General features: G+C 33.0%; 1 protein-coding gene across 1 annotated transcript in view; it reads left to right on the forward strand.

Moving 5' to 3' along the window:
• Nucleotides 1-840: 840 nt before the first annotated feature.
• Nucleotides 841-21,979, forward strand: part of LOC121125310 (protein TEX261) — a 49,174-nt gene continuing 28,035 nt past the window's right edge. The window contains exons 1-2 of the mRNA XM_040720473.2: nucleotides 841-1,354; nucleotides 1,430-1,509. Of these exons, the coding sequence (XP_040576407.1) occupies nucleotides 1,285-1,354; nucleotides 1,430-1,509 (150 nt within the window). The 5' untranslated portion in view covers nucleotides 841-1,284. The remainder of the gene's footprint in view (nucleotides 1,355-1,429; nucleotides 1,510-21,979) is intronic.

Below are 21,979 nucleotides of genomic sequence, written 5' to 3' on the forward strand. Positions count from 1 at the left end.
ATTATTTAAACTGATGAATTTGTCCATTAAAAGTAAAGTATCCACTTCAATTCTTGTTTGTATTAGATCAGTATGTAGTAAGTTTCATTCAAATAATTCATTAGATTGATCTTTAGATAATAAATTTGGTGGAGTCGAGTCAAATTGATTTGGTGTTACATAATTCAAATACTTGGATTTAGCTCCAAAATCACAAAATATTATCCCAAACTATATATTAAGAATAATTTTTTTTAGATGTGTGTAGTTTAAATGAAATGGTTGATGTTTATTTATTACTTAAGGGACTGAGAATTAAAATTTAATACTTAAAATAACACGTGAAGTGAACATAAAATTACAACTACGACAAATATTATAGCCTTATAATTGTACAAAAATCATATGAGTTCACCAAGTGGAATTTATAAGTTGAAAATAATGCTTTTCAACAAAACAGGTTGCGTGATTGAAGCTTGTCCACTTCCAGATATTAGAACTCATTGAAATAGTATTGTAGTGATCAACTTTATGCAGAATGTCATACGGTCACGTGCATGATAATTTTTTAGGATCTAAATGTATGAGTTATTTTTCATTACAAGAATTATGATATATTCATCATTCACAAATGATTAAACAGTATAATAGTATGAACCATATTTATATATCAATCCTCTTATTCTAACATTTTTCAAAACATACATATAAATGAACTTTAATCATTATATTTATTATTTAATAGTTTTGTCCGAATCATATCTTCAGAATATATTCATAAAAAATATAAATCAATCGAGTTGTACGTATATATTATAGCCAAAAATACTATGTCAATGATGAAAGTAAAATAATTTGCGTGAGTCAATTCAAAGCTTCCGCAGATTTTAACAGTATATTATTATAATTATTACATAATAAATAAAATACATCATCCATTTTATTTACGTTACATTTTGCAATGATGGAAACTGATTGAATATTTTGTAGCCTAAAAATGTTATTTAAGTTATTTGCAAAGACTGACCCTATAAGGAATCCTTTCTTATTTTAAAACAATATTTTAATTTATTTACAATCATTTTAATATTCATATGGTACCCCTGTTTTGTTTTTTCGGTCTTCCAACATCAATAATAACAAAGTTATCTTCGTTAATGGACAATTTTATTATTTGATTTTTTATGTTTGACGTTTTAGATTTGCTATTGAGTTGGACCTACTTTCTAGACGGATAAATATTAGTCAATAGATCCATAATAATTAATAATTATAATAAGGACTTGTTTTAGTTATTAAATTAAAATGTGGTTTTTGTATTATTTATCCTGGTTTTCAACTATGCTTCACATATTTCTTGCTGTGATGACGATAGGTATGTAATTATAAGTTAATTATAATTTATAAATGTTTTATGCATTGATTAATTAATACTCCTAATGAATTTTAGCCGCTGGTCTATATTACTTAGCTGATATTGTAGAAGAATATACGATGATGACTTCGAAAGTGATTAAATGGTCTGTAATGGTAAGGCTGAATTAATTATTAGTAATATAATATGTACAAAATCAATGTAATTCACCCATTCAATGTACTTAAATATTTATATCAGGTCTTATTATTAACATAATAGAACATTTTCATTAACATCACAATTTGGATGTCCTTTCTTTTTTGGGGTTCTACACAACCAATGTTTTATAAAAATGAAGCCACTTTTTTAAACATATTAAGGAAAAAATGAATTGTATTAGATGCCAAAATGGAACCAACAAATAAAAGGACTTATGCCTTACTCTCTATCTAAATGTTATCGCTCAATTGTCTTGTTTTATTATATATATGACTCTAAAATGTATTAGAAATGTTATTAAATCGTTATATAATGTATTTTCCGTTTTGTAGATAGAAATCTACAACCTCTAATTGATCGGAAAATAGTAATTCTACAAATCTACCCATATTGAGGTATTTTTAGTACATATTACTTAAAAATGCTCTACTGACGTCATAAATTGTACGATAATTGAAGAAGACGCCATCTTGGGAGGTCAAAATTGATATAAATACTACATAATATGTTCAAATTTCCAATAAATTTTGATTAAACTTCTTTAAATGACTTTATGAATACAAAAAAGACATAACACTTGTATTGGATACCGGATACCACTTGATGCCAATGATAAATAATGATATTTGAGTTAAATCAATTTAAAATGTACTGAAAATCTTTAAAAATGCTTGGGTTTTTACAATTATTATTCTTTTTTGATCGATTAGAGACGAAAAAAGTAGGATAATTAGAAAAAAGTATCTTATTATTTACTTTCAAATAGTTAATTTATCGTCTACGCTTTGGAAATAAGATTGTATAACTATGTAATAACATATTTTTCATACATTTTAGCGTCAATTATATAAAAAAACTAGGTATTAGAATAATAAAAATTTTATATAGCGTAAGTCTTTCTATTTGTTGGTTCAATTTTGACACACAATAGTTTAATATTTTCTTTAATATTATGTAAAAAAAGGTTATCATGGTTAAATTTGAAAATTTAACTTTTCAAATTTTTTTCCAAAAATTTAATATTTTTCTGAATTTCTATAGATTTTCGAACTTTTTTTCCAAAGAATAAATATTTATTTGAATTTTTTTTTAAAAATTCCCCCCAATACCTTTGAACGCCCCTGTACTTCAATCTCTAGATGTAATTCTAAGATATACGTAATAGTTTTTGATGTTATATTTATTCCCCCCTTTCTTCTTTCAAATACTTTTAATCAATTAAAGTCCTATCTCTAATGGCTTATTTCATTACCTTGTTTTTCAATCACTGTCAAATGATAAATAATTTAATATAGTAATCTCTGTTACTTATATATTTAATTTTCTGAGTAGACGATTGATTAAAGATAATTTTTTTCTTTCATATTTAGAATTTTTCTCTCAATTTTCCCTAAATTATTATTGACCTTATGACCAAATAGTGAGGCTTTAACCTTTCCACCTGATTTTTGTGTTTTTGTGTATTTTGGACGAGGTTCACCCAAGTTGCTGTTCACTCAGATGATGATCGTTTATATTCCGGAGAGAAATAATTGATCCATGTTTCATCCATTGTCACATATCGAAGCAAGAGTTCCGGCTTGTTACGTTTAAACATGGGCAAATCTGCTCAGAATCATTAGCACGTTTTTCTTTTTGACAAGATGTGAGCAACGTTGTAACCCCTTTGAACCAAGCTTTCTCATGATTGCTCAATAAAAAGGTAGGCAACACGTCATTGGATATCTTTATAAAGTCAGCTAACCCACGTAACTTCACTTTCTGATGATTCAAAACGATTTTGTGGATTTAATTGATGTTTTTTTTTGTTACCGTTGCATTTGGACGTCCACGGCATCTGTATCATTGGTGTCTCTACGATCATATTTATAGTCAGCACTCTTCAAGCCATTGCTTAGCTTAAACGATATTTTTTCACATCAAGAAGTTGTTTTTGATCCATTGTTTTCGAAAAAATAAAAGTAGGCTCAGACATACTGATGTAAATCCTGCGTATTTTTTAGGTGCCCCATTTTTTTTGGAATTGGTAATCTGAATAATGAATTTTCTTCTCCTTAAAAGTTGTCATTATTATTTAATGCCTCAGTTTTGAACATCCTTTCCTAAATAGATTCAATTATATTCAAAACCTGATTGAAAATTCATGTGTGCTCATAAACTTTGATAGCAGTATTTTGGAAGTTAGTACTAACTGAAAATGAGGTGAATTTTAAAAAAAGTACACCAACTATGCGTTGAATTTTGGGACTTTTCAGCCCATGTGTAAGTAGCTGTACCATGCATTTATAAACATAGTGTTATAAGTACCTAGGTTTTGTAGTTGAGCTTATAAGCTTACATAAATTAATGCATTATATAGCTTCTTTTTCTTTAATTTACCATATTTGTAATATCCTTACAAGATTAATGAATGATTTTTAAATCTCAAATGAATAAGTAACTAATATCAAATTGAACCCCTAATAAAACAACCTTAATTTATTGTGCATTCAAAATAAATTGTAATTATTCATAACCTTTTTTTTTGTATCTTATACCATCTTTGATCAAAAAAAGAAAGAAAAAAATATATGCTCAGAATTAGTTGATCTTCCCAGTGTTTATATACGTTATTAATTCTTTTGCAAAGTAATATCGTTATAACGGACTGGTCCATTGAAATCTGACCACTTACTAATTCAATAATTGAATGGAGGTTGAGTGATTGAAATTAAACCATATTTCGATATATTAAAGCATAAGCAATTAGTCACAAAACTAAACAAACCCATGTTCTTTAGCTTACGTAAAAGTCGAGAAAATGACACTTGAATGTGATCGACAAATTTCCATTTACACCATTTCAAGCAGTGAGGTGTCTCCAGGTTCACCGTCCATGCCGTTAGCAAATTCAAAACGTTTGAGAGGAAGAAGGGCTCTGTCAAAAAGGCCAAACTGAACCCGGATGAATGAAATAAAACAGCCGTTGCTAATCCCCTCAAGTCCACGAGGGCCCATTGAAATCTCTGGGTTTCACACCAAATTGTCCTGAGAGCTATAAAAAGTGGGTGGGTGAGGCCTGTGAGTGTTGAGAAGCTACTTTTGACGCCAGCAATGAAAGATAGCCATCTCCTCTTTTGCAAGACTCTTTGAAATCTTTTTTTACACTTTTGACCACACCTTTTGCATTCAAACTCCGATGCCCTCAAATCTACTGTCAGCCCGGACTGGGACGCTTCTCTTATCATGACTCTCTAAATATACAGCTTGCGTCGTCAAGTCATGGAAAAAACTTAGAAGTCCAATTTCTCGTCGAGATTGCGGAGTTAGTGGGAGAAAAATCATTATTAATACAAATAATAATTTACATCTTCAACTTTCATCTATCAAAATGTCCACCTTCTGCCTCATTCATGGCCTCAATTCTGCCTCTGAAGACCCTGCAGATCCTCACAACATTGTCGTCCAGCATGTCAGTCCATTTCTCCTCAACATCAGCTTTAATGGTGTTGACAGATGAGTGGGGGTTTGTACAAGCTCTACTTTCCATTTAGCCTCCGATTCCATAATCTTGTGAATCACAGTCAGGAGATGATTGGGACCAAAAGTTGGAATGCCCCGTTTTACTCTATTCAGTTTGCTAATTTTGGCCGATTCAGTATGTACCTGACGTTTTCTTCATACATATGAGATCATATATCCACAACTCTGCGCACTGTGGTTGAGACACTCAAGTTTCCTAAAAGTTTTCGCATTGCCTGTGTTGTATTGTCCTTGATGGTGTCCCTTAATTGCCCCAAAAACTACTCAGTCCTCATTCTGTTGTGTCATCTACTACTGGGGCGTTCTCTCCAGACTTTCCCCATCTTTGATCTTCTTCTTCGCCTCAATAGCAAGAGTATTTCTGCAAGGGACAATCTCACAAATGGAGGGCACTGGTATTCCTGTCGGAAACTCGTTGTCTTTTTGCTTCCATTTCAAACACTTGTTGTTGTCTGATTTGATCAAAACAAATATCAGTTGAAACCTGAAATTCCGAACTTTAAAACTTGTGTTCTTCAAAACCTCAAAAAATTCCTTTTTTAAATCAAAATTGGCTTTAAATATCTTTCTGTGATTTGGTGACGCACGGTCTACATAACATTGAAAGCAGTTAGACCTATTTACAATGTAAGTATCCATCAATCATATCAATGTCTGCATAATTATTTGACATGCTAAATGCATAAAATGCAATATTAGATTGTATTTCTCCTTATCTTGTCCGTTTGAGATGAAAAAAAAAAAATATCCTTTCAAATATCAGAAACATTTTTATTTAGAGATCCATCATAGAACTACAGAAACATTGTCATATAACATATTTGTTTATTACAGTGGTGGCAGTGGTGGTTCTACATAAGGAGGCATAAGATGGCCCATGCCTCTGCATATTTATTTCTTGCATGGTCGATTTTTGGAGGGGGGGGGGAAATACCTCAGGACCTGGTTTTGGTTCCGGCTAACAGCTGTATATTATTTTAAATACATACATTTAAAATAATTTAAAAAAAAGATTGACATTTAAAAAAATAGAGTCCTGCAATTTATTATCTAAAAGATCCCAAGCTCTGGATTTTTGTACATGTTTGTTGACCGTTTTGCCAAACAGTACAACATTTGTATACTGTTGCTGTAGTGTAGTTGTTTAAAATATGACCTGTCTGTATGTGATAATATAACAAACTCGAAAATCAACTCTGTAATTCTGACCATTTTAAGGATCTTTGCTGTCGTGGATCAGCTGCAAGTAGCAGTGAGATGACGGAAATAAACATAAATCCCACTCCTTATAAAGCAAGGCCATATAGGCTGGAATAACTTCGATATCGATCTTCAATTATACTCCGAGTCCAACAAGGTCTTACGAGCAAACGTTCATGTGTTTGACCTGATTTTCTCTTTGTAGAATGAAATCAAAGAGATCAGATTGGTTAAAGCTTCGTGCTGTTTTTCATAACTAACCAGATTCAAAATGGGTGTAAGTGCAATTTTATTGAAAAATAATGTGGCAAAATGAATTTTTAGTGGAAATTACGGCTCGTTTGAGTTTTTTTGGGGTGCAAACCGGCAAAAACAAAAAAGATCAATTTTTTTTTTTCACAATTGGAGTGAAATTCACCAAAAAAAAGGCAGGCAAGCTGTTTTTGAAAATATGACCTATTACTACCTACCCCTAAATATTGCTTAGTAATATTTTATTGAAAATGTAGCTATACATTTGTATTTATGTATGATAGCCAAAATTTATTAATAACCAGTAAATATATTATATAAACGATAGGGGATCATCAAGAAATTGTATTCCTGTCCTGTATCAAAAGTACTTTGTTTATTTATGAAAAATAATAAATTATTAAATATCCATGACGTAACAAGCGAGACGAGGTAATCCACATCTGATAACAAAATTCACTTTTTGTGTTAGGGAGGTAGGTAACACTGTGAAGGACCGACAAGCGGGACTGGATGGGACCGGACTGGACACCAGCCATAACTACCTTGGACTACTTATGATGGTATCTGTATTTCCTACGAAATATTATTTTAAATATTAAATCCCGTTCATAAATAATGAATAGTCTTAAATTTTAGTATTTTTTTTTTTGCTTTAAGGAGGAATAATATATTTTAAGCTCCTCTTACACATGATATATTCACAAAAATGAATGTTATTCATTTTATGATTATCACCTTAGATTAAAATAATACAAAAATAGAGGAGTAGTAATGTTGTTGTTTTATTTTAAGCCTTAGTTTGAATTTTTTTTCAAAAATCGACAGCTATTCACAAAAAAATATTTTTTTTTTTGGAAAATAATTTAAAATATTAATCTTTTTTTATCTAAATCTATTGCTATTCCGACAAAAATAATTTTTTTGAACAAAAAAAGAACAAAATATTTTTTTTTCTTAAAAAATTTCAAAAATCCATAGCTGTTCACAAAAAATGATTTTTTTGTAAAAAAAATCAAAATCCAGTTGTTGACAAAAAATATTTTTTTTTCGAAAAAAATTTCAAATATTAATTTTTTTTGAATTTTTTTTCAAAGATCCAAAGCTATTCACAAAAAAATATTTTTTTTTTCGAAAATAATTTAAAATATTAATCTTTTTTTATCTAAATCTATTACTATTCCGAAAAAAATAATTTTTTTTGAACAAAAATCCACAGCTGTTTTCATAAAAATATTTTTTTTTTGCTTAAAAAATTTCAAAAATCCATAGCTGTTCACAAAAAATGATTTTTTTTTTGTAAAAAGAATCAAAATCCACAGTTGTTGACAAAAAAAAATTTTTTTTCGAAAAAAATTTCAAATATTATTTTTTTTTGAATTTTTTCTCAAAGATCCATAGCTATTCACAAAAAGTTAATTTATAAATAAAATGAAAAATCCACAGCTGTTTACAAAAAACTATATTTTTTTTTTTGAATTTTTTTTTCAAATATTAAATTTTTTTGAAAAAAAAAAAAAAAAATCCATATTTATTCACAGAAAATTAAATTTTTTGGGAAAAAGTTTTTAATTCGGGGAAATTTTTTGCTCTGCTCCATAATTTGACAGAATGCCCTTTTTTTAAAAGAAACGTAAAATAACTAGCAAGTGTGCTCATGAAGGATGGAAAGAAACTCGAGAGTTCGGGAAAATTTTCGGGAGTAATAAGTGAAAGTCTTTGCTGGACTCGGAGTAGGATTAATGTCCGACGTCGGAGTAATTCTTGCTCATGCCGTTGATTGTTTCCTTATTTTCTTCCTCCCTTCAAGTTGATTGTAGCTGATCAAACGAAATTTCCAGCCATGTTGCTCTCTTCACAAACTTTCTTCAGATTGTAAGGAATCCATAATGATATTTGGTGTCTTATTTGCAAAATAAACGAGATTTTCATTACTTGTTTTTAAGAAAAGGATTACATTCAGGAGATCACAGTACACTGCCCATGCTTTTAAACCTTTCAAACCTTTTAGTTTCCAAATAACGCAGGTGCATAAAAAAACAAAACAGACCATTCAGTACCAGACTGAGATGGCCCTCATCATCCCTTTTATGAATAATACAAAACAGAGAAGAATCACTCCGGACTCGCACTAAATTTAGTTGAGTCCCATTCCTAAGGAAATGGTAATAGTATAAAACATACTCGTATCAGGACAATTGGTATAAAACATTTTCCTTTAAATTTATGAGAAAACGGTCCTATACTTTATGAATTGTTATTAAATACCCCGAATTTTGGAGGTATTTTCGAGTACGATAAATACTTAAGTAACTACTAAGAGCCCCTTACCCCCTCCCCAAATTGTACCACGAATTTTGGGGGTATTTTCGGGTACCGTCGGATCCCAAAACGGGATGCAACCCACCGCCGATACTTGAAGAACCTACTAAGAGCCCTCACCCTCCCCTAATTGTACCCCAAATGTTAGGGATGTTTTCGGGTAACACCAGGTCCCAAAACAGGATACAACCCGCCATTGACACTTGAAGAAACTACTAGAAGTACCTTACGACCCCCAAATTTTACCCCGAATGTTGGAGGTGTTTTTGGGTACCACAGGGTCCCAAAACGGGATACAACCCTCCACTGATACTTGAAGAAACTACTAAGAACCCTTCACTAGCCCCTAGTTGTATCCCGAACATATAGTAGATTATAATTTTAAGTCAATAAGAACCTGAAAACACCACCAAACAATCGGTGTACAAATGGGGGGGGGGTTTGAGGGACTCTTAATTGTTTTTAAAGTTTTGGCGGTAAGTTGCATCCCGTTTTGGTAGCCAGGAGGACTCGAAAACACCTACAACATTTCGGGTACAATTGAGGGGCTGTTAGGGGCTCTTTGTAGGTACTTAAGGATCGCCGCTACTTAAAAATACCCCTAACATTCGGGGTACAAAATGACAATCAATTCATGCAGTCTATTAAAGTTTCCTCATAAATTTATACAGAATGGTTTTATACGATATTGTTTTTATAGGAAATGTCTTTATATGGAAATGTTTTATACGAATTGTCCTTATACGATTATGTTTTATGAAAATGTACCGTACACCTAAGAAAACATTCTAAACCTGCGATTCCATGAACATTTTACTATAAAGTAATAACTAGCGAATGAGGCTTGGAAGACGAAAAGTAGCAATGAGGGGTTCCTCCTCAGGAGTTATAAGTGTAGGCATTTGTTGGACTCGGAGTAGAATTGAGGATCGATATTGGAGTAATTCCAGCCTATATGTCCTTCCTATATGAAGAGTAGGATTTGTGTTTATTTCTAATAAAATGTCATAACATCAAGCTGCTCCCCTCTCAAACATTCTTCAAATTGTGAAGGTGACGTTAATTTTCTGTTTTTTTAAATTTTACATACCGGCGGACACACATATATTATGAAGATGTCTTTGTATAAGAAGATGGAGAAAAAGGGGGGAGAGCTCTCTAATTTGTTTGTTAAAGGGCCCCAATCTTTGGATGTATCACAACCGTCATGTTCTATTGCTAGAGTTGACATTTTTGTAATGAAAAAATATCCAAGAAGAAGGCGAGAATAAGACATATGATACTTCTGAATTAAGAACCTTGTTCTATTAGTTGTCTGTTATTTGATGTTGGTGGGATAAAATGAATAACTGCTTTAAAGAAGAGAACCTTCTACATTTAAGATAACATTAGTGAATGGAAAGTATTACAAATATTTTATTATGTATTTTTAATACAATTTACACGTAAGATGGGCGAGAATGCTTACTTCAGAAGAAAAAATTAACAGCACCACGCCCTATTAAATAATGAACAAAAAAGAAGAAAGAGCACACGCATCAACTGTTTCATTTCAAACATGTCAACTCTAAGTATGTATGTATTAAGAAGGGATCTGTGTAAAGAAAAAAACTAAATGAGGGTAGTAACAACCAAGTTCTCATTTACACTCTTAAAATGAGGAAGGAAACGGCTCTAGAAAAAAAGTCTAAATGAGACCCCAATGTTGTGTATGAGGCTGTCAAATCCACTCTGCGGAAGAGAGGGTGGGTCCTTGTAGATAAATTCAATTTTTTGAAGTTGACAATGTCCAGAACAATACGAAACATGTTATAACAGAATAGTGCCCAAGCTTAACACCTCAATAGTACCCCAGACAAAAGAATCCGTATTAAAACATTTATCCATGCAGGAACTATTCCTTAAGAGATGGTAAGGCGGGATTGAACAGCCATATGATATTATGAACAAAGTTGATTCTTGTATGATTTATGTGAACTTCTTATTGTCATAAAATTATCAATTCAATGTACCTACATAATAACTAATAAATATTTTCTAAAAATAATTAACACTTTGCAACGACAAAAATTCAGAATACTAGCTATTTTTTTTCAAATTTTTCCTTTCCCTTTTGACAGTGGCACGTGGTTATCTTTATTATGTCACGCAACCTTTCCTCGTGGTTAGGCAAATAAGTCAATCATACCAACTCGTAAATATCTCTTGTTTACTCCCAGACTATCACCGTCATATTATTTCGTCACCATTTTTAAAATGAATTACATAAATATATTTTATAATATTAAAATCTATATAATATTTTATTCGATACTGTGTTATAACATTCCTTTGTAATATTCTATTGAAAGAGCAGCTAAAAATTTGTATTTCTATATGATGGCCCAAAATTATTTATGGAAATAATAAAATGGGTAATAAAATTAAAATATTTCGAGAAAAAAAATTCAAAAAGCTAGAGCTTTTCACAGAATTGAAATTTTTGTCAAAAAAATGATAAAATTAGATTTCCAATATAAAATTTTTGGAGGAAAAATTTCAAAAATCAATAGTTATTCTCAAAAATTTTCAAAAATCAATAGTTATTTGCAAAAAAATTCAAAAATCCTGAGCTGTTCACAAAATATTTAAACTTTTGAAAAAAATTATGATATTAAATTTTTTGGAGAAAAATTTATTATTATAAAATTTTTTGGAGAAAAATTTCAATAATCCATATCTATTTCCCCAAAATTTGAAAAATTAAATTAAATTTTTAAATATTAAAATTAAAAAAAAAAAAATTCAAATATTACATCCTCTAGTAAGGATAAAAAATTCATTAATTTAGGGGGAAGGGACCACAACCCCTTTAGCCCTCCCCCTGCTTTGGCTATGACGAATTTTATGTTGAAAACATATCTCATATTCGCCGTTTGGAGAGCTCAGTTTCTCCTTATAAAGCCTCAAGATCTCAGCTCAACTACTTTTACCACAGGCGTGATACGAGAGTAAAAGTAGAAGGTGTCAAGGGATGTATCGATGTTAGTCACAAAATCATTTAATGAAAAGGAATTAATACTACTGAACTTTCCCAATTAATAGTCTATATATATGTATATGTCATCTTAAGATTATACTCCTTATCTTTTGAATCAAACTGCTTGTTGAGAGAAATTGGTATGTTACTTAATAAGCCTTTTAATCTTCGTTATCAAAGGAAATGATATACTAATCCTTGTTGAGTACATTACTGGAGTATGTATTGTGCAAAAAGTAAATATGAATGTCTATGAGTTAAATCAGTCTAAAGATGACCTTTCCCTCCTCTTTCTTTAAGGGTATGATTTTGGAGAATAAATTAAGTGGAGGAGGTTGGGGTGTTTTAATTACAAATTTCAAAATGTTGGAAAAACCTACTCAAAGTTTTTATGATGATTTAAATTAAAGTAACATCATTTGGTGCTCGACTCGCTCCCTATTTTATATATAACTATAAATAATAATTAGTAACACATTGGTGAGTGAATGGAAATAGAGATGCAAATCGTGTGTACTTTTTAGATAACCTTTTTTTTTTTTTTTTTTTTTTCAATTGGTGCATTCTTCTGCATTCTATTATATTCAAAACTTGATTGAACATTATTGTGTGTTAATTAAAGACAGAAATTCACAATGAGTTATAATTGTAAGTCCTTGTTGGACTCCTCAGTAGAATTGAGCATCGACGTCGGAGTAATTTTTTGCCAATATCCTCGTTTATTTCCTTCTCCCCCTCTCGTAACAGCTGATCGTGGCTAATTTAATGACACGTCATGATCTCCTCTAATATATTTTTTAAACCGAAAATTAACGTGGTCACCCTAATACTTTAAACCGTTTTTCCTTTTCTATTCTCAACACAGTTATTTATCCATATTTTTTGCCATGCTCAATGTATTTGTAGAGTTGTATAAGATCAACTTATCTAAAAATGAATGAAATCTCACAGGCATATAGGTCAACTCATATTTAAAAATGACGGCATTTAGCTGAAGCTCATACTAATAAAAGAAAAGAACATTATATAAAATAAAAAAATAATGCAAAATCTGTCACTGGGACAACATTTTTTTTTTTTTGATTTACTTGAAAATTAGCTTGAAATGTACAGAGTCTTGAAGATAAATTTGGACCCAGTTTAAGGCCACCAATATCCATAATGAATGGTTCTGGAGAATACATAGTTTAACAAAAAATGAGCGTGATACATTTTGAATATTTTTTATTCCATATGTCCTTCTGCTTCAAGGACAACCTTCACACAGAGCCTGAAAGCTTGAACGGACTTTGAGACCTCTGCATCGTCTCTAAAGCTGGCCACGGAACTGATGACGACTTTAGGGCCTCCACAGTGTCAAGGTAGGTTGCACAGGACTCCCCCCTTCAACTTTCCTTATATGTAATAATACCAAGGATTCAGATCAGGAGAGTTGGAGAACCAGGTTTTGAAGTCCCAAAAATGAGGCACATTGTCCTTAAGCTATTCCTGCGGAGTCTAGGTAGATGGTGTACCTTGTTCTTCTAGCCACTTTGTCCATCCTGGGGTTGTACATCCTTGAGCACTTCCAAGTAGATCTCTTTGTTCACATTCTGCATGAAGACAGGATTTTCTTGCACCTGGCCTTTCTGGTGAGCTTAAATGAATCTGTTAACAGGTGTCTTACTCTTAGGACGTAGTTCTTGTACCCTAAGTTCTCAGTTATGGTCCGGGAGATGGTACTGCGGTGCATAGAGCAGTTTTTGGCAAGGATTGGAATTCTTGAGCCCAGCCAGGAACTTGGGGTAACAAAAAAAACAATAAAACACCCTACAGAACCTCTCCAATTAAAAAAGTTACATGTAGATATCACTGTTGTTTATTTGTTGCTTTCTGGTGCTCTTGGTACTTACAAGACATACCTTTGTTTTTGTAACTCTTGAATAAGGTGTAGACGTTACTTTTTGGGTACATCAGGAGTCTGATGATGTCAGGGGCAGAATGTCCTGCACAATGCAGTTCGATCATAGCGGAACTTTTTTGGTACTCGATCCTCATGAAGTTTATATTTTTTTCTTTCGGAAAGTTACAAAAACACCCTACAGAACCTCTCCAATTAAAAAAGTTACATGTAGATATCACTGTTGTTACTGTTGAAATGTTGAAGAGAAAGGCCACATAGACTCGTGTAAATAATGCTGGATTTTTTTTTAAACAGCAGTTTTGATCTGAGTGGGCACCAAAAGCTGAATATTGGGTGAAGCAAACTTCTTGACGTGGAAATGCTGTTTTAATCCAGTGCTTCACTTTTGGCATTAAAATGTATAAAAAAACATTTTTATTAATTTTTACCCCATCAGGAATCCGGAATATAAGTGATTTTGAAGCCACAGCGCTCCAAACCATGATTGCCTCTGGTTTTTGCACTTTATAGGCAATTTTTGGCTGGAATCAATGCTGTCACATGTCTTCACCATTTTGCTTGTTGAATTTCTGACTTAAAATAAATAACTTTTTATCACAATCAATCGCTATGCCATTCTGCATGCCAGTTGAGCAAAACTTTGTTTCTTTCCTTTCTATTTATAATGGCACCCTTTGACAAAAGATGACAATACTCAATTTTCTAAGGTTTGACCCTCATCTTTTACAATCTTCGTCATAGTATTTCTACTTAGATTGTGATTCTGGGCCAGCTTTTGTATCGATTTTCCTGGATTTTGCCAAATTTTTTGACGGACATCCTTGACCAACCTTGGAGCTATCACAGTTTTGATTGTTCCACTCCCTGATCTCCTATCTGAATCAGTTTCATGTTTCAGATTTAAAGGTAGTTTATTTATTACAAATATATATAAATTTACTCATTAGTAAAGAAGGGATCTGTGTTAAGAAAAAACTAAGTTTAGCGATAAGAAAAGGAAAAACGGTTTCTGCGTGTGCTCTTTTTTTTCTTCAGTATTTAATAGGTAGTAGGGGGGTTAGCATCGCCTTCTAAAAGAAGAATTCTCCCCTATCTTTGCTGTAAATTGATTTAAAATGTATAATACCTAGAATTAACATATATGAGTTTATATATAGTAATCATATTTTCCTTTTACTTAATGTAATGCTATTTTAAATTTAAAAGTTTCTCCTTTTTATAACATGAATTCATTTCCACCATCCAAAATCATAGAACAGTCATCTTGATATTAACAAGAATCTTAATTCAGTAATACCATACATTTTGCTCCGGTCTTCTTCCCCTATTCTTACAAAAATCCCATCTTTACTTATAATTATAGCTTACTCATAGTCCATAGAGAATGGATTGACTCATGATTTCCAATCACGTAATTATAAATTAGAAATGCAACGATAAAGTTCAATTCAATAATATATATAAGAGTCTCGCTATCAAGAGTTTTTGCAATAAAAAAAAAGGTCACAAAAAAAAAACCCTGCCTTAAAATGTATATCGCTCCCTCAGGAGAGAGATTTCAATCTATTTTTCAATAGACGCTGGTATTAAATAGATTTTTTTTCTTTCAAGATTGATGATTCAATTAAATTTAATTAAAAGGCATTAATCATTTTATGTAATTTTTGAGTATGTGCAAGACCATACATTATGTATTTAAAATAGTGTAGCTGTTATGTGTTTTATTTTCTTCCTTAAATGTTAAGATATATGTATATAGTATATTAAGTTTTAAAGAACATGTTATTAGTAAAAAAGAAGGATCAAACGCCTTGATCATTATACAAACATAAAACTCTTTAGATGCAGAAACAACCGTTTTGAAAAGCAACAATTTTTAACAGAAAAATATAAAGTCATAAATAGTTGGAAAACTTTCTAATTTTTGGCTCAATACGCTGATTTGAGACCCCAAATTTTTTAAGTAAAAAGCCTTGACAGGATGGGCGGGCGAAATAAACTTTACAACACTCAAGGAGCGGCCCCACACCAATAAATTTTATTATTTACGGTAGTACCCGGAATTGCCCGGAGTAGTTAAGCTCCGGCTAAAAGATTTTTTTTGCTTTATTAATATAGGAGATAAAACTCCAAGAAATAATCAGTGTTACTCTCCGTTTTTCATGAGCAAACTCACACGTAACGACTCAATACTTATACCTATTCATTTGACTGTTCTCTTCTCAAGAATGAAAGAAATCGAATAAGATTAAAAAAAATAATATGATGGCTTTAGCTTTATAAACTACTCATATTTAAAAAAAAATTGTGAACTTCTAGTCAATAGTATGAAGTACTGTAGTTCAGTTTCTTTTATCAGTTCATATAAATCATAAAATAAGTTTAAGATATAAACACGTACGTAAAATTGACCAAATTTACGGAGAATCCTATCTTAACTGCTCATAGATCCCACCGTGAGAACTATGATAAAAAAGCTGACACGGTTTTTGGTACAGCTAGTGTATTTTAGATTTAAAAAAAGAAATCAAAATTGAGGTCATGATCAATTTAAATATTCTACTTAGACTTCCTTCTTAGAAGTTGAGCAAATGACGCTTGAACGTGATCGACGAATTTCCATTCGCGCCTCCAAGCAATTGGGCATCTACCGGACCACCCACTACGCCATCAGCAAGTCTGTTAGAGAAGAAGAATGGCTCTATCAAAAAGCCTAAACTGTACGTGGACGAGCTAAAGAAAATAGGCCAGGCTAATCCCCTCAAGTCCATGAGATCACATGTAAGAGATCCGTGGGTTTTACACTAGGCTGTCCAGAGATATATCAAAGAAGTGAGTGAAAAGATCCTTGTGAGGGTGGAAATCCCACTTTTGACACCAGCAATGAAAGAAACCCATCTTCTCCGTTGCAAGACTCTTTTAAATGAGTCCTTTGAGTGCTTTTGAACTCTTTTGTGACACTTTTGGCCACTTAAGCCTTTAGATTACACCTACTGGTTGCATGTCGAGGTGAAGGCTTGCATCCAATCACTGAGGTCCTCAAAGCCACTATTACCCAGCACTGGGACGCCATGGCAGAGGACTACATCGGCAGTGGGTGCCAGGACTTCTGCTGCCTCCGGGAAGCTATCATTGCCACTAAATCAACATTATTGATTAAGTGAGCTCAGACACACATCTACAGGGAGCGGGGATCAGATTGTCGCCTACTTTAAACCTTGATAACTTGAAGACGACATTATCAAATAAAAACTGGTTACCAAATTGGAAAGCTATTCTCGTCAGCTCACGATACGTAGTTCAGTTAGCATCATGCCTTCATCATATGAGGAGATAAAGAGCTATAAGTGGAACGAGGAGCTTTCGAGGTCCGCCGTAGTCATGGTATTGGTTAATAATGGAGGTAATATCTCCAATTCAACGATTGCTTCAACCTTAGGAGTGAATTTACAGACTGTTCAGCGTATCCGTAAGAAGCTATAGGACACTTGGGATGTTGATGACACCATAAAGAGGGCACCCAAGGAGGAGGGCGCCGACAGGAAGGTCAGGGACACCGACTTTGTCGACAAGGTGAAGAAGATGGTTGAGGATGACCCTACCAGGTCCATGAAGGCATGGCGAGGGATCTGAGCTGCCATGAGACAACAATAAGGGACTGTGTATCTGAGAATTTAAGGTGCAGGAGCTACAAGATGCAGGTGGGCCAGATCTTGACCCAGAAGGCAAAGTACAACAAGCTCAAGCACCCAAAGCAGCCCGGGATGCTGTGGTTTTTCTCTGATGAAAATAATTTCTGTCAAGATCAGAAGGTCAACAAGCAGAACAACAGGTGGATAGCCACCTGCACCAGCCATGTGAGGAAGGTAATGAAGACTAAGTTCCCTGCAATGGTCATGGTGTTCGGGGTGGTCAGCAGTGAAGGTCATGTTATGCCTCCCAACATGTTTGAAACGGGCCTAAAGGTCAATACAGAGGTCTACCTGGATGTTATAGAGAAGGTGGTTCTGCCCTGGATCCAAGGGGTGGCCGGAGACAGGCCCTGGATGTGGCAACAGGACTCAGCACCCTGCCATGTGTCCAAAATCTCCATGCAATGGTTAACCGAGAACTGTTATGACGTTGTAACCAAGGATATGTGGCCTCCTAACTCTCCCGACCTTAATCCTTTGGACTATTTTGTCTGAGGCTATGTCGAGAGACATACCCACAGACATCCCTATAGCACCAAGGCTAGCCTGATGGACTCCATCAAGGAGGTATTCGGCAACATGGACAATGAGATGGTCAAAAGAGCCTGCGGCCGGTTCAGAGGCCGTATTGAGGCCGTTATTGATGTCAACGGCGATTATATCGAATGAAAGGCTACTCTATACCTATATGCCCGTCATAGTTTTGATTTTCAATAAAAAAGTTAAAAAATGTATATTTTGTGTTGTTTTTTGTAGAAAAATATTTTAGCGACAATTTGATCCCGCTCCCTGTATTGTTGATATCAATTTTGTTGAAATTCTATTGTAAATGAATAAATTATATCTTGCTACATTTAAAATTCTTAGAAACTTGGGAGACCGAGTCCCACATTTGAGAGAATGAGTAAAAAAATCACCTAATCTTTGGGTGTTTGATTCACCCTACCCTCTATGAAATATGTATTCAGAATCCAGCTCAAGACAATTCCCGGGGAAACGATCTAAACTAATGTGTGTCCCTCGTCTCACCTTACTTTTTTATATTTGAAACAAAGGTAGACGAAAAAAAGGTAAAATGACCTACATTTTATGTAAAACGACAATCCCATATAATTTGAATGAAGAGGCCCTTGCAAAATTGCAAATTATGCCATCTAAACTAAGCCAGCTCATAAATTAAAAATTTTATTTTATTGCTTTTGCTTTCTTCTGAATTTTCGTTTTATTTTAAGTAATTTATGTCTATTAGTTTTAATCCTTGGCATTCATGTTTATTTATGATCCCTATTTTGGTATTTTAATGACTTAAAATCATTTAAATAAAATGTATATTTGGCAGATGTTTAAGCTCCTTGTATTATCTTGGAAATTTATGTTTTTATACTGTATTTATCTTGTGTACAAGTTGTAACTTGTATAAGCAAATTGTAAATGTTGCAACAATTTAATTGAGAGGAATAACTTGAAATAAAGGAGTTACAACTCTTGGGAGAGGATAATTAATTAAATAAATAAATGATCCATGGATAGTCTATATACAGGTTTAATCTTATCTGGTGGTACCCATTTTATTATTTTCAATTTTTCAAGAGTAAAATTTTAAGGGGAGGTTTTGTGAAGACATTTAAATCGGCACAACTTTTATCACATAAGTGAGCTCTCAGCAATAGTAATTGGCTCAATACGATCCCTAAATCCCTTTCATACCTTGACGATGTAGTAATACTCGAGCTTGGTCCACTCTTTCTTGATGGAAGCCTCTAGAGACTGAACACTCCTTTGAGGAGAAGCACACACCAACTCCTCCAGATGCGCCTAGATGTATTAGTCCAATGGTTTCGTGTAAGCATCTGCATTGATCCCCTCGTTCCTTTTCGCAAAAATAAGAGGGCTGACTTTGTTTATGCTGGCAACTGGATTTTTGTTCTGAAGACATGTCTCACTGAAGCTGAAACATTGTCTGGGCGTTGGGTTGTGATCTAACGGCTGTCCTACCAATTCACAGTGGCTTCAACGGTGAAAGATTTTTTATCAGAAAAGAGCAAAACTTTGCCTGAATTTTGGTTGGCCTTCAGAAAATTTAGAACCTTCTCTGCTCTTTCTTACGGTCTCAGCTGGCTCTGTTAAGGGATAAGACGTCTCGTTGTCCTTCTCCGTGATTGGGGACCAATGCTATTCCGGATTGAAAATAAAATGTGTACCACTAGGGAAGATCAACCCTCTATTGTATTCTGTGACAGATTATTTAGTTCAAATGCTTACAATTATATTATTCATAAATACAATCATAATCATTTAATGTTTTTGCCTTTGTTTGTTTGTTACTCACTAGGATTATGACAAAAGTTACAAAACGATTTTGATCAAACTTGGTATCATGATTATATCTAGTCACAGTAAGAGGTTATGAAATTTTGAAAGGTCAAGGTAGCACAAAACGTTAAAAATACATCATCGACCATAACTTTGGAACAAATTGAGTTTGATTTAAAGTGGTTTGCCCTAAACTGAGTGCCCATTACAGTTTATCAAATGTTTTAATTATATTTTATGCCCATTAGAATGATTTCGTTTTGTCAATGTCGTGTTTTCTCTAGGAAATGAGTGCGTAACTGACAGACAAATAAAAATCATATTCTCTTTTAAACGGAGGTTTTGCGCTCTACCGAGTGCCCATTCTAGTTTGTTAGTGACCCAAATTACACCAAAACGGATTTTGGTCAAACTTGGTACGAAGATTATATATGCTCAAAGTAAGAGGTCATTAATATTGACAGATCAAAGTAAGAGGTCATTAATTTTCACAAGTCAAAGTAAGAGGTCATTAATTTTGACAGGTCAAAGTCAAAGGCCATGTCAAAGTAATGCAAAACATAAAAAAAGAATAATCGACCATAATTTTTATCAAATTGAGATACATCACTCAATTTGATTTTAGGCGGAGGTTTTGTGCCATACTGCGTACACATTCTACCCTTTTATTTTTCACATTTAACTATTGGGATCCATTTATACATAAATTTAAAAAAAGTTTACTTGTAAAAAATTAAAGAAAAAAATTTGATTATGTCTTCTTCTTTTTGTTTGATGAACTCATTTTTGTGCTTAAAAAAAGAACCATAAAACAAAACACGTATTGCAAACAAAGTTATCTGTAAACTTTTTTTTAAATAGTAATAATATTAGTAATATCAGTCTTTTATTTTATATACTGCAAAAAAATTTTTTGCATCACTGGTTATAACTTTCAAAATAAGTATGAATAATTAATGAGGTAATTCATATTTTATAGTTATCAATACTGATGAAAATCTGGTATTTTTTGGCATTTATAAAAAAATCGAAAATCAACATGGGCACTCTGACAATTGAAGAATGTTTTTGAGGAAAGCAGTCTACCTGTCTAGACATTCAATTAGATCACCTACAATCAGTTGTCACGAGGGGGAGGAAGGAAATAAAGGAAGATAATGGCAAGAATTACTCCGATGTCGATCATCAATTCTACTCGGAGTCCAACAAGGGCATACAATTTTTTTACATGGAATAACTTGGAAGTGACTGGGACCTTCAGGACCAAACATCCAACTCAGGTCCTGGTCCTTGGCATGGTGACAAGATGCATCCCTACTTCTTCAAGGCCAACGTTAATGTGAGCACTAGTAATGTCTACTACAAGGTCCTCAGACATTGTTGAAGAACACGTTCCCCCAGGGACAACTATGTGTTTACCAAAGCCGGCAAAGAAAGGCAAACCGAACAAGAGTTATCACCCGAATGTCGATGCCCTGAAGGCTGTAATCACTGAGGAGTATAACGACTGGTCTTTGGACTTCATCAAGGCCAGTTGTGCTACTGTTCGTCCCCGTATTGAAGCCATCATTGAGAGAGGAGGGGAACATTTTGAATGTAAAGTGTAGAAAATTGTTGAATTACCTAATTTTGCTTCAAAATTTGCCATAAAAATGGCACAAAAAAAATAAATGCAGAAGTGAAAATGGCTTTTAAAATTTCCAAATTTTTGAGTCCTCACCCTGTATATGAGGGCAAAAGTTCCCAGGGCGAAACATCCTAGACCTCTCCTAAAATTAGATTGAACTGGACCGGATAAATAAGGACCGAGATAACAACACTACAAAAGACTACAATTTAGCCATGTTTGAGATACTTGTGAACTCATAAAATGTGTGATAGACAATTTATATATTATACAACATGGTTACACAAACTTAGATTATAATAAGGTTTTCTAAAGCACAAATCCTATTAGGAAATGTTGTTTTTGTTTTGATTTATTGGATGTTGCTTATTCCTAAGCACATGTTATAATATGAATATGAGCTTTTCTTAATTTTCAGTTCTTTTACATGTAACACTTTCTCCTCCCGCCCCCATATTTGTTTATGGTTGAAATGTAATTTGTTTTGAATAAAATAAGTTGCACGTGATTATCTTTATTGCATCACGCAACCTATCATCTAAAAAGAAACAGAATAACGGTAATTGATATTTCG

This window comes from Lepeophtheirus salmonis, chromosome 10, assembly GCF_016086655.4.
Source record: "Lepeophtheirus salmonis chromosome 10, UVic_Lsal_1.4, whole genome shotgun sequence".
NCBI lineage: Eukaryota > Metazoa > Arthropoda > Copepoda > Siphonostomatoida > Caligidae > Lepeophtheirus > Lepeophtheirus salmonis.